Below are 13,027 nucleotides of genomic sequence, written 5' to 3'. Positions count from 1 at the left end.
TGTAATCACGTAGGCACTGCTTTGGATTTTCAAAATCAAATCAAGAGAGAAATCCTCCCACATATGAAACATATCACTTTAACTTAATTATGTTAATCTGCATGCATCCCATGTCTTTACAAGTAGTATTTCTATATGGCTATTCCACGTCCACAGATATGTCTGTATTTTAGTTAAATGACTCATAATGACTTACTATTTTTATGCATTAAGGGCTGGCTGGAGTACCAAAGATTTACTCTCAGCATAAATCTGTGAGGAAATATTTATAAAATATATTTCTTGCACCAGCAAGACTAAAAAGCAAACCACACTGCAAAAATGAAAACTAATATACACTTTATATTTTTTTGTTTTAAAAACCAAACCAAGGTTGACTTTCCATTTAGCTCAGAGTGCATCACTTTGGAAGCCTTGTGTTTTGTTAACAAGGATGAACATTACACGCTCTTAGCTCCTTTTTGTCTTTGCAACTAGTAAACTGAGTACTTTTGGACCTCTTCTTTACCATCATGTAGCGTTCCTGAATTCCACCTCCACAGAGTGTTGAACATTCTGTCCAAGCAGTCCATGGTTTCAGCCTACAAACTGAAAAGATAAGGCATTTGATTAAGTTTTTAGTATTTCAGTCTAACCTACATATCTCAATACACGTACCGCTATGCATGTGTGCACACTTACATCCTTTGAATCTAAGATAGTATATTGCCTAGTTCATTACAGTAGGAATTAAGAAACCTCAGTTAACTATAATCAAGGTGCATTTGTCAAACATTGAGAAAATGTATTAAAAAAGAAATTTACTGTCTACATTATAAAACATAGATAAAATTAAGAAACTGTTAAATGTTGGACAAGTGAACCACAACTTAGCAGTAATTCATATCCAGATAATGTAAACTATACTACAAAATACTATGTTTTATTGATTTGAGGCATCAGTGCTTGATAATACTGTCCCTTATTGAAAAAGCAGTCTGAGTAGATCTCTCAGAGCAGTCTGAGTCTGAATCAGATTATTGAGGTGGAAATCAATTCTGTTTTGAAATTCAGCATTGGATCCAGGAACAAATAATTTCAAAGTTCCAAGGTAACTGGATGCAAAGATTATCACCCAGGTCTGCAGAACTTGCAAACAGTCCTTTGCCAGGCATAAATTCTAGATTTTTTTTCACATTCCACACTTTGTAGTGAAGAAGCTAAAATACTTTCAGTGATGGGACATGGACAGATGTGAGCTTTTCTCCATTGTGCCCTAAACTTAGAAGTGGCTGTGCTTTACTTTATTGCTAAAACTTTCCCTAGATTGAAATGCTGAAAATGTTCCCGCAGCACGAAGTGGAGCTGCTCACAAACTTCTGTTATGCAGAAAAGACAAATAGACATGAGCAGATTAAGTAATGGCTTCACACTCACCTGGATATTGCTCACTATCTAGACTCTTTTTTGCTTGTTCACTTCTCCTTTTCTCCCGGGCCTCTTTCCAGCGCCTTTTTTCCATACCTGCGCCTCTCAGGCATTTCCTTACTCGACATTTTGTACGTTGGACAGTTTCTGGGCATGCTGTTCCTCCAAACTGTGGTTCTATTTTAATCATTCTTGTCCGGATCATATGGCCCTTTCCGCATGAGGTATTGCATTCGGACCACTGGGACCACTCTGCTAGTTCACAGTCGATGGCTACAAAGAATGAGCAATATTAAACAAAAGCTGTGACATCTAAACATAAGGTCAAGAAGAAATGCACACATGTGCCTAATGAATTTTTACATCCTAAATACTTGAATGCAGCTTAAGCCTCCAGTCTTTTCAGCAAATTTTGTGAAGCTACACATCAAAATTTTCTGAGTCCATTTCTAGCAGAACTATTATTTGACACTTTTCTCAATTTCTTTTTCAAGAGTGGTGTTGGCAGATCACTAAAATTACAAAGAACATATAAATAATTCTCCTGTGCCTTCTCAGATTTTTCTATTCTGTACACCCATATGTCTGTTTTATAATGAAAAGCTGTTAAAAATTGAGTTATATTTACAAAGAATCTGATACCTTTGAGACTGAAGCCTTACTTTACTGGTAGTGTTATGCAATAAGCAAGATTCACTAATGCCATTATGTCTTAAAAGTTTTCATCCTTTCAGCACTGCTTAAATCTCACAGCCACAGTGAATAATAATCAAAATGATATTTCACATTATTTAAGAAAAGCTGGATTAGCAAATTATAGTGTAAAAGCCTTTTCCAGCCAATACTTACTGTGAAAAATAATGTAATTAGTTATAAAGCCTCATAAACCAGCTGGCAACAGGACACTAAAAGCAATCATATCTTATTCATTTAGCAGTGCCTTAGACTATCATGCTTCACAAAGACTGCAAAGCAACTAGAAATTTGCACCACCCGAGAAGTGGGGAATTTTAGTGGAGAAAGGCAAAAAAATCAATGCAGCTGCTGCCACACTATCCACTGGCTTGTACGATATTCCAGGGTGCGAAGGGGTGTAGATCAGTAAAAAGGCTGCGATACAGTTCAGAAATGTATCAAAGGTGGAACCTCTTTTGTGCTCTTTCTGGGAGCTAAAAGAATCACACAGGTGATTGTAATCCTTCCTTCTTCCTTCATCACTAGCACCCATTCCACATTTGCGCAAAAAATAGGGTTTCTAATTCTGACTTATCTTCTCTTGAGAAGCGCACAAACTGTTACCTAAAGTTACGGTATTGTGTTAAGCATGGAGAAACAATGTACCCAAAGCAGTATTGGTCATCAGTATAGAGTTGAATAAGGCAAGCTGAAATTAGGACATGATCATATGCCAGCTCTTAACAGCCAAAAGTGCACAATAATAATAATAATTTAAAAAACAATAATTAAAAAAACCCTGCAGTTGATAAAACTCCCCTATTACTGATTCCCCTGTGGGTAGGCTTAGAAGTAATACTCTCTTGCTTTCCATCCATGTATTGGATCATTTGTTTACACAGTTGAAGGAGGCAAGGACTCCTCCTGCCAATTGTAGACCCCTCTCCAAAACAGAATCAGGAAGCAGCCTGTAGCATTCCTGATTTCAGAGAGCATTTATCTAAAATTTTCAAATTATGTTTCACAACCAAACTCAAGCAGGAAATGATTATCCATACAATACTTCTTAGAAAAAAGAACTGTTGTAAGCATCTGAGAAACAACGCTAAAAAATGATGATAGAGTTTTGACCCATAGACTGTAACATGCATAATTAGCATCCTCTTTCCAGAGAGTTTCCCACACTTACGGCATTCAGGCAGCATGCATTTTTCCGCTTGTTCCAGCTCTTCATTGCAGTCTCCGAGCTCGGCAGCAGATTTCAGCATCCTTTGCCGGGTTCGCATTCCCTTCCCACATGTTACGCTGCAGTCACTCCATTCAGACCAAGGAGAGAGTAGACAGGGTATGGTATCTAATATAAAAATAAAAAGGTAATGAATTCCTGTTATACATAAATTATGAAGGTATATGTTTTGAAAATAATACAGGTGGAAAATGTACTATGTTTTATCTGTCATCAACCAATTATACTTTGTTGTCACTTTGGACAAAATGAATCAAAAGCTGAATGATGCTTCTGAGGAAGCTCAGAAAACACTATACAAAATTGAAAAGTTTGCTTGGTTTTAATACCGTTTCTTTGCTCTCTTTTTCTGTATCATATTTATATCTGCAGAGTCCCAGTGCTTCTGGGGAATAAATAGTTTAAGAAGGCATAACTCCTGTAAAAAAACTTGGATTGTTACAGTGGAAGAACTAGAAATCAAATTGATACAGTCTAAAATGTGATACTTCCACATTTTACCTACCAAAAATCTTCTTTAACTTAATTCTTTCTGTCTTTCATGAAAATCTTAACATTTCTTAAGAAATTAAAAACAATAATAATAGTTACAGTAAGGAGGAGACTGGCTGACTGCACAAAAGCAGCACCTCAATTCCTGAGCTGTTCATGGGCTAAAAGGAGAGGGCTCTGTTTTATTCTAGCCTCATTAAATATATCTCATACTCCATAAATTAGAGTTGCTTATGTATGGCTTGCTAATATACACATCACTGTATGGGTAATACAGTAATAGCATACCACTGAATATTTTTTTACTGATACTCTCATTCTGTTGGCAAACATGGTACATAATGCACATTCCCTAAGGGATCTAATTTTAAGGAGAACAACAAAAAGCAAGATTCCTTCTGGTTTAGCTATATTCTTTGTGTGAGGGAGCAACATGTCAGAAATGATGCCTCTCTTTACAGCAGAGGAGATAAACTCATGGATGCTTACGGCATTCAGGCATCATGCACTTCTCTGCCTCTGTAGTTTCTGCCTTGCACATGGATCCATCAGCGGGAGTCATCTTGATCATTCTGTGTCGTCTCTTCATCCCTGTGCCACAGCTAGCACTGCATTCATCCCACTCTCCCCATTCAGTGACAAGGCAGCTACTAGGGGCTATTCAAAATGGACAGAGAAAATCATTCAGGAGTAGAGCTCATATTAAAAAATTTTTGGGCAGTTCTCCTGCTACTGGCTGGATTTGACAAAGCTAAATAAAATACTTACAACATTCCTCATTTACAACACATTTCTCAGTCTCTTCAGTAGGCACTTTGCACATGGAGCCATCTTCAGGGAATTGTTTTACATATCTCTCTCTAGATCGTGTTCCCATCCCACAGGATACACTACAGGGGGACCATGTAATCCAGTCAGACATCATGCAAGTGGAACCATCTAAAATACAGAAAACCATTTCAATTGCTAATATTAACATAATTGCTGATAAATCTGTAGCTGCCCATTTGTGTGCAGTATCGCTTTTATGCTGCCTCTCACATTCTGTCCTCTCCATTGCTTATGTTACTCCTTTCCTTTATATTTTTGCGTACTTCATGCACGGACTCAGATGAACTGCAGAATTGACCAGAGGCAGCTTCAATTTGTATTCTTCAGCAATTATTCCTCTGTTTGCCATAGTCCAAGTCATACAGCAACAAACAGCTTTAGGAACTTTAAAGGAAAAGTAAACCCTACAAGGTGTTCTTCTCTGCCACCCTTTCCTCTTCATTACCTTCATCACTGCAGCCTGGACCCATGCATGGCTGAAAATCTTGGGTATCAGGACAGGGCACACTGAGGTCCAGCTGAGCTTTAAGCATTCTCTGCCTCATCCTCTTGCCCTTTTCACAGGTGGAAGAGCTGCAGGCTGACCATGGGGACCAGTTTGAATATATGCAGGTCTCAGGGGTATCATCTAAGAAGTAAGAAAAGGCAGTGAATTTTAAAAATAGATTGTCTTCTATTTGTTTTTCTTTACTTGGCTGGTGATTACTTTGAATGTTAATAGGATATATTCTTTCCTCCTGTATTCTATCTTCTTCATTTTAGCCCAAAAGAAAAAAAAATCACCAACTGCCAACTTTCATGTAAAAAAAAAAATTTTTTATTTGAACCCCAAAAGTCTTCTCTCTTTTATTGCTTTTAGTTATTGTCATCTTCCAGGTATACATGCAATTTCTTTGCTGTATAAGGGAAGGCTAATAGTAGATACCGGAAAAGATGAAAACCTAAATCACTTTTTGGGACTGAGTGGGACTTTTGCTTCTAAGCCAGTTTTTAGAAATGATAGTGGAGAATGGAACAAAATATAAATTAGTACAGCACAAACGAATTTAAAAAGTACCTTCTTCTTTTTCCTCTGGTGCTAGATCTGCCACAATGTCATCTATGTTATCAGGTACGATATTGCATTGCTCCCCCTGCAAAGAAATTATTGTGGAGATTGGATATAGGAAACTCATAAGCGTACGCAGTGAGAGGGGCTAAACCAGTATACTGTGAGGCACTATTGCATCTGCAACACTTTTTCCTCTTTTAATTCCTATGCATAATTAAAAAAAAAACCCTAATTAAGCAGATGCAGTAATTACTAAAGTAGGAGAAATAATACCTTAAGACAATTTTAAATTTAAGAAACAGTTCTACTTCTTTGTTGTGGGTAGGTTACAGAGCGTAGATTTTGGGGAGAGGGGAAAGGAAGGATTGTTTTTTTGGTTTATGAAGTGGGGTTTTTTGCTTGCTTGTGAATTTTATATATATATATATATATATATATACATATATATATATGTATTATACCTTGCGTGCAATTCTCTCTATGACAACTCTGGCTACCATCTTGATAGATCCTCCTTCTGGATCATAAAATGGACTTTGAGGATGATCTAAGCTTGTAAGTGGTCTGATTTTCTCTTGAGGCACTGTAGGTTTGTTAGGAGACTGCAATCAAAATGAAAAAAAAAGATAAAAAAGGAACTAATAAATTTTATTAATAATATAATTCATCTGCAGAAATTAAAACTTCTTCAAAATGCTAAATTGGGAAATTCCAATATAAGATGAACTCAGTACATTCATACTTAATGGTAAGGTGGTGTTTTTTTTTTCTCAGGAAGCACTTCTCTAACACTTCAGAATTCAGCCCTGAAGCTGGGCTCACAATAAGATGTATGCCTTGTTATGTGGTTAGACAACTACATTAATATAAATATACAAAATTATTCAATATGCCTCCAGAACTGCATTGTAACTGGAGAAATTCAAGGTCTGAATGAAAAAAAAAACCAACTTCTGTCATCTGAAAAATATATGTGGTATATGGAATATGTGGAATATGTGTGGTATTTGAGGATGTGACTAATCTTGCCTAACTTCAGCTGTCTATACAGTCTGTATAGATATATAGTGTAGGTACACTTGTCACCTATAGAGACCTAACCAATTCAGTAATTTAATGTAACTCATTCGGTCAAAACCAGGACTTTACCTGAGGATGACGTGAATCTCTTCCTAGACTGAGAGAGTGATGGAGATAGAGAAAATGGATGATTTTAGAGTCTCGTAGTGATGAGAAGTCCAGAGTTTCAATCCCTGTTGTAAGGAATAGTTAAGTTTTCTGTGCCAAGCAGAATAGTTGGCATTGGGTTGAAACAGTAGAAAACTCCAGTTGATGTGGCTACTGATGGCACACAGATTTGTATCAAAGGGCTTGGACACCTTAATGTTTAGTTTTGAGTAAACAGTTCCATTTATTCAATAGGTGAATATAATAATACCCCAGGTGAATATAATATTATGCCATTAATAATAATGCTCAGGGAATTAAGACACAATGACCAACAGTAACTGTAGCTAGCATCTGTCTAAATGATTTTTAATTCATTATAAGCAAAATTTTTACTAGAGTAGTATAAAGGCATATATGGTGTTACCATGGATCCAATAGCTTTCATTCTTCACTGCTTTAAGGTAAACTTTTATGTTTTAAATATACTCTAAACAGTCTCCATACCTCATAGGTAATGCCACTGTCTGTGCCAGCATCCCAGGGTATTAAATCCTGAACGACTTTCTGAACCCAGCCGCAGTCCTTGGTACAGAGGTCTTCAGCAGACAGACCCACATTCCAGTCCGGGCTGGGGCCAAGCATGGTGAGGAAGGACATCAGGTGCCGGTGACGATCGACAGAAAACTCAGCAGAGGGAGCAGCTCTCCTGCAAATTGGCCATAGGAAAACTATTAACAACTGAATTCAAGTTTGCTGTTAGAGGGCAATGAAACTGGTGCTTCGAACTGGGAAATACTGAACACTGGCACAACACTGTGTCTGGTATGTAGAGATGGAGAAGCAGGACAGGGCGAGGACTCCTCCTCAGCACTCTCTAGTTTCAGTCTCCACATACCATCTGAGAGACTGCTTTGACAGCATTCAAGGAGTTTTACAGTTTAATGGGTGAGAGAGATGTAGCAATAAAGAGCTGCAGTACCATGCTTATATCTTAGTCATATAATAATAATAATAATAATAATAAAACCTGTCACAACACATAAAAAAAGTTGAAGTAAAATAGTAGGGAAATACTCTGAGATTTCGACTGCTGGGATACTTTTGACCCCCCCCCAAAAAAGATAATGCAAATTCCAATGCCAAAAGTGCTTGGAAATGCTACTCTGTGTGTGTGAAAAAAAAGCACTCATTAGTAGAGTTTTAGTGCTCATGTAAGTGAGAGATTAATGGCCATTGCCAGCCCTAGAGAGTTCAGCCAAGACTTTTGTAGGTTTCTGCCAGTGTATGTGAAAACGCCTCTATTCATCCAGCCTTTGTCAGCCGTTCCCTTAGGAAGAAATAGTGCTGAATCATGCAGTTGCTCTGCGGTGCTGACGAGCAACTATCACACTCCTATGCAAACAAAAACCCAAATCAGGACTGAACTGGAGGTTTCTGTTCACAGATGAAAAGCTGGACCTCTTCATGGTGTCTTTCTCATGAGCAGCAACAAATGCAATTATTTAAAATATTATTTTGACAATTCTGCTCTACCAAATACTGATCTGAGGTCAACACAAGTTTTTTTTCAGTTACAGGACTTGGCTCAATACAGAGTCAAGTTGGAGGTTTTTTTCAGTTTTATGCTAAAACACACTGCTTTATGAGCATCTAAAGACCATGTTTATTTTTAATGTCAGGGTTGTTTTTTTTTTACAGTGTTATTCATCTTCCCTTTTTAAGTAAGACAGCTGTGTGTGTATATATATGTAATGCACATATATACTGTTCTTCTCTAGTCATAAGGAGTTTATTCTTCCTATAAATGCTTGCATCCCTTTGAAAATGTGGCATTTAATTTGTGTATTTTTTCTGGCTCGTAGCATTCTCAGAACATTAGAAGTTTTTTCTAATGTTCTGTTTCAGAACAGACCAAAAACCAATGATTTTGAGTAGTTCTCACACAGTTTCAAATGTAAGATGTCTAAGTTAGTGTATGTACTTCTCCTTCAAGAGGCAAGTTGCAGAAGTAGGTATTTTCTAACAGGTAAAATGTTCTGGTCACTTCTGTTCCAGAGTCTTTAGAAGTTGTTTCTTACTGAGTAAATTATCTTACATTGAATTAAAGACTCTGAATGGAGGAGTTTCTCAGTGTTTGATGACATTAATCCTGCCTTTCTCAGAAAGAGAAGCAAATAATTTTTTTTCATGACAGCTAGAACTCTGATTTCAATGGACAATTTGTCTAACGTAAAGCAATAAAATAATGAATGACGGTATCAACTTTGCTCTGTGAACGCAGTATCCTGATATATTTGTCAACTACATAGCAATGATTAGTCTTAAAAAGCCTGCTAACTGACTTCAAATAACTAAAGAATTTACTGCATTATAAGGGTTTCTAAGAATTCCCTATAGGCATTTTATATTTAAAACAGTACGCAGCAGAAGTCTAAACAGTACACAGTAAAAATAAAAAAAAGACGTGTTTGTATGCCTGAACTTTAGATTAAGAATATGTCTAATGTGGACATTGCAGAATAAAGATGCAGGTCAGCTCATTCAGGGGAAAAGCAAGGGCAGGGTGGAGCCACTCACTACTGCGTCTGGCACCTGAGCTGGTACTAAGTTAGTTGGTATGTATGTATTGCGTGACGTTACATTTCAATGCTCTGTGCACACATGCTCTCAGGGTAGACAAGGAGAGGCAGACACACTCCTACCATTTAACGGCAGAGGGCTGGAAAGCACTTGACTACTTTAGACACATAGTAATGGAAATCTTTTGTCACCCAGTATTCTTGTGATAGGCGCGTACGACGGAGGCTCTGAATGCTTTACTAGGAAAGTAAATATTAATCATTTTATTAATATAAATATCAGTTAACTGTGTATTTAAATTATAACTATATTAATATTGAAACTGTGTAAAGAAACACTTCAGTAGGAGCTACTCTTTGCATACAAGCCTTTGCATGTGTTAAATTATATCAGTAAACCTAAGCCTCCCATAATTTTCCAATTTCAGAGCACTTCACAACAATTACCTATCTATCTTCTGCTCCTTCTTTAAGACAGATAGCTAGTTTTATGGCCATTTTACTGTATTTTATCCCATAACTGTTTAACATTGAAATGTAAAGATTAATAGAGGATGCATGGAGGCAAGTTTTCTCCCCTTCCTTCCTCCACCCTTGTGCAGACACGTACACATTGTCTGCACTGCAGCACAATGTGCTAGGCTGGACATTTTAAAATCCTTTATATGCAGGTTTAAGAATGAAGTATTTAAAATATATCTTATTATAAGATATATTTGGTGTACTTGCTACTTTATTTTATTAACTAATTTCTGTGTAGATACTCGTAAGCGGTATGCATACAAATTTGAACCACAATTGTATAATGTTGCCCAACATTCAACATTCACAGTCCTTCTTGGGTTGCTGTAATTAAGGAAGAAAAATGGGCTGATATAAAGCACAGTCAATAGCTACTACCTAGGCATAGGAATAGGCACTGATTGGGCTCATACAAGAGAGACCTTTGCTGTTTTGTTTTGTTTGTTTGTTTGGGTTTTTTTTTGGTGTTTTTGTGGTTTTTTTTTATAAAATGACAAATTTCAAATGTTTCCAGTATCCACATGAATGGTGAATTTATGAAGCTGTCAGGATCCTAAATCCTTCCATGCATACCTCAACACCACATCTGGCTCAAGTGTCATAATATTGGCCTGTGGATCTCCCTGAAGAAAACTCATGTAAAAATGTACTCAAGTGCACCCTAAAACTGACCTCTTTCATTTCTGTATTGTCAACATACCTGTTAAAATAAGAATGTTGACCATCATCTTATCCCTGCTTTCAATACAAGTACATATTGCCATTTTAATGCTTTTAAATTTTAGAAAGTGTGCTTCTGCAACAGGTTGAGTGTGTTTAGTAATGCTCACAGGAAAAGCCTAAAGTTTGTAACTGATGTGAATTTGCTGTAAGAGACAAATATGTCCCTTTTCCTTCCCCTACACATGTACATACATAAAAACAGAGTGGCAAATACGAGTTGCAAAGCAAATCCTAAACATCAGGTAAGTTCTAGGTGACAACCTCGAGAGGCTGAAAGGGCGTGGGAATCCTGCTTTTGTTGGCTGAAGCAGCCAGTACTTTTCCACTGTGATCCTGATCAGCCTGTTGACAATTCCTGTCACACAGTACAGAGTGAAGCAAAGTACTAGATAGTGTCCTGCATCCTAATGTTTTCCATTTTCTTCATTTTAATTCTGTTTCTTTTAGTTAGCATGATTTGGATCTCCAGCTATAGACATGCATATACTGAGCAGCATATGAAAATGCTCTTTTTTTTCCTTTTTTTTTTGGCGCGGGGCGGGGGGTTTGGTTGGGGTGTGGGGTTTTTTTTCTCCAAAGGTTAAAATAGAGCAAACATGATTTCACTTTACAAGTTTTTTGTTTGTTTGTTTTTTTTTTTCCCCTAAGTGACAATCTATTTGTTTTCCCTGCGGGGGGTGGGGGCCATGGGGAGGTTAAGAAAGCCTTTAACAAGCCAACAGAAAACTTAACTTGCTGCAAGACATATTTTTGAGTGGTGAATCAATACTGTTGTGTTCTGCTGATGATATCCCAGTAAAAGGTAATAGAGTACACATAAGGAAGGTGGTTGTGGTGAGTTACTGGACAGAAATAGTGACTATAGTATTTTTTTCAGAATAAAACTTTGAGGTTACTTTTGGCTTCATATTCAATTAGTGTACAAGTAAAAGAAGTAGAAAAAAGCAGCCTGAGCATGTACTCTTTGTCTCTGTGATACAAGACCATTGATAGGGCTGAGTTTGTACCATTGGAATCAATGTGAATTTTACTACTGGATGCTATGTGTACTATATATATATATATATATACACACACATATATATATATGTATAAAAGAAAGCCATTTGCCTCACCCATGCATAAAGAATTTTCCAGCAACACAAAAACTTATTATATACGGACAGATTTGCACATGAAGAGCATCTATATTTCCACTGCAAAGCCAGAGAATCTCTTGCTAGTTGTTAACCTCACCAGGCTGGCCAGTAGAAGTGACTCCAGCTGTGGCAGCACAAACACAAATAAATTTTTCAAATAAATTAAAACAATGTATTAGATACTTGTTATGCAGCAGTGGAGGAAAAGCCAACAGCCTGAACATCTTCAGAAATATTGAGTTTGTGCAGTGCTTCACAGTTATCCAAGTTCTGACTTCAGTTGTGGGTAAAAAAGTAATGTGATTAAGTGGGCATATTAGAGAGAACAGGACAGCATAAAATGCTAGTTGTTATGGTAGCTGTTTGAAATAAAACTTTAATTCAGGTAGTCTTATGTATTTTATGCTTGAAAAAAAAAAATATCTGATTGATTCCATGGATTTAATAATGATGTGGAGTGTATGGTAGTTTGAAATAGCTTATACCTGTCCAGGTTTCTTCACAGAGCTGTATTAAGGTATAATCATCCTAAGCCTATTATTAGAGTCTGGATATTAGATTCATTTGAGTGTACCAGATCTGATCTCCCTTGTGCTAAGGATAAAGTAGTAGCCTTTTCAGATAGGAAGAAAAAAAGTGTAAACACAGGAGTAGCAAGTCCAAGTCTGATGACCATCAGAAGTGGTAGATAGTTGAGAGCACTGAGAACCACATTGCCACTGGTTTAGTATCAGTTCTAGGTGGTGCTGATGATGTGAAAACACTGGGGTTTGTTTTTTTAAGCTGAGAGTTTAGCTGATTCATAGACCATGAAAACTGCATATTTTAGGGAAATAGTAAATGAATTGCCTATTATACCTCTAGTCAGCAAAAGTGACATCCCTCTTTTCTAGAGGCTTACGCTACATCACGTGTATACTTTCCATGATGAACGCTCTTACTTATTCATCTTTAGAACTTTTTGCTATTGATACAAATAACATTATGAGCATGGAAACACATTTCACACCCTTGAACTTCCAACTCTGCACCTCCTGCCTACCAGCAGCACCTACACAACATCTGTTTTATTGAATAAACTTTAAATCATAACATCCTGAAAAGTACACTAGCTTCAGAGAAAAGAAATGAAGAAAATGAAGATCTAAATGAAGATCTAAAATTAAATGGAAAATACTACTCTCCTAGAAGC

At 36.9% G+C, this 13,027-nt stretch overlaps 1 protein-coding gene across 1 annotated transcript in view; it reads right to left on the bottom strand.

Annotated features, from left to right (window-relative positions):
• Window positions 1-424: 424 nt before the first annotated feature.
• The window catches only part of SPON1 (spondin 1), a 207,632-nt gene continuing 195,029 nt past the window's right edge, over window positions 425-13,027 (bottom strand). Inside the window, exons 8-16 of the mRNA XM_068399588.1 lie at window positions 7,377-7,578; window positions 6,164-6,304; window positions 5,709-5,784; window positions 5,097-5,279; window positions 4,589-4,759; window positions 4,310-4,477; window positions 3,272-3,436; window positions 1,417-1,680; window positions 425-588 (exon numbers count right to left, since the gene is read on the bottom strand). Of these exons, the coding sequence (XP_068255689.1) occupies window positions 425-588; window positions 1,417-1,680; window positions 3,272-3,436; window positions 4,310-4,477; window positions 4,589-4,759; window positions 5,097-5,279; window positions 5,709-5,784; window positions 6,164-6,304; window positions 7,377-7,578 (1,534 nt within the window). The remainder of the gene's footprint in view (window positions 589-1,416; window positions 1,681-3,271; window positions 3,437-4,309; window positions 4,478-4,588; window positions 4,760-5,096; window positions 5,280-5,708; window positions 5,785-6,163; window positions 6,305-7,376; window positions 7,579-13,027) is intronic.

The sequence above is a fragment of the Nyctibius grandis genome, chromosome 4 (genome assembly GCF_013368605.1).
Source record: "Nyctibius grandis isolate bNycGra1 chromosome 4, bNycGra1.pri, whole genome shotgun sequence".
In the NCBI taxonomy this organism is placed as follows: Eukaryota; Metazoa; Chordata; class Aves; order Nyctibiiformes; family Nyctibiidae; genus Nyctibius; species Nyctibius grandis.
Note: the sequence above shows the minus strand (reverse complement) of the source record. Positions and strands in the feature narration are given on the sequence as shown.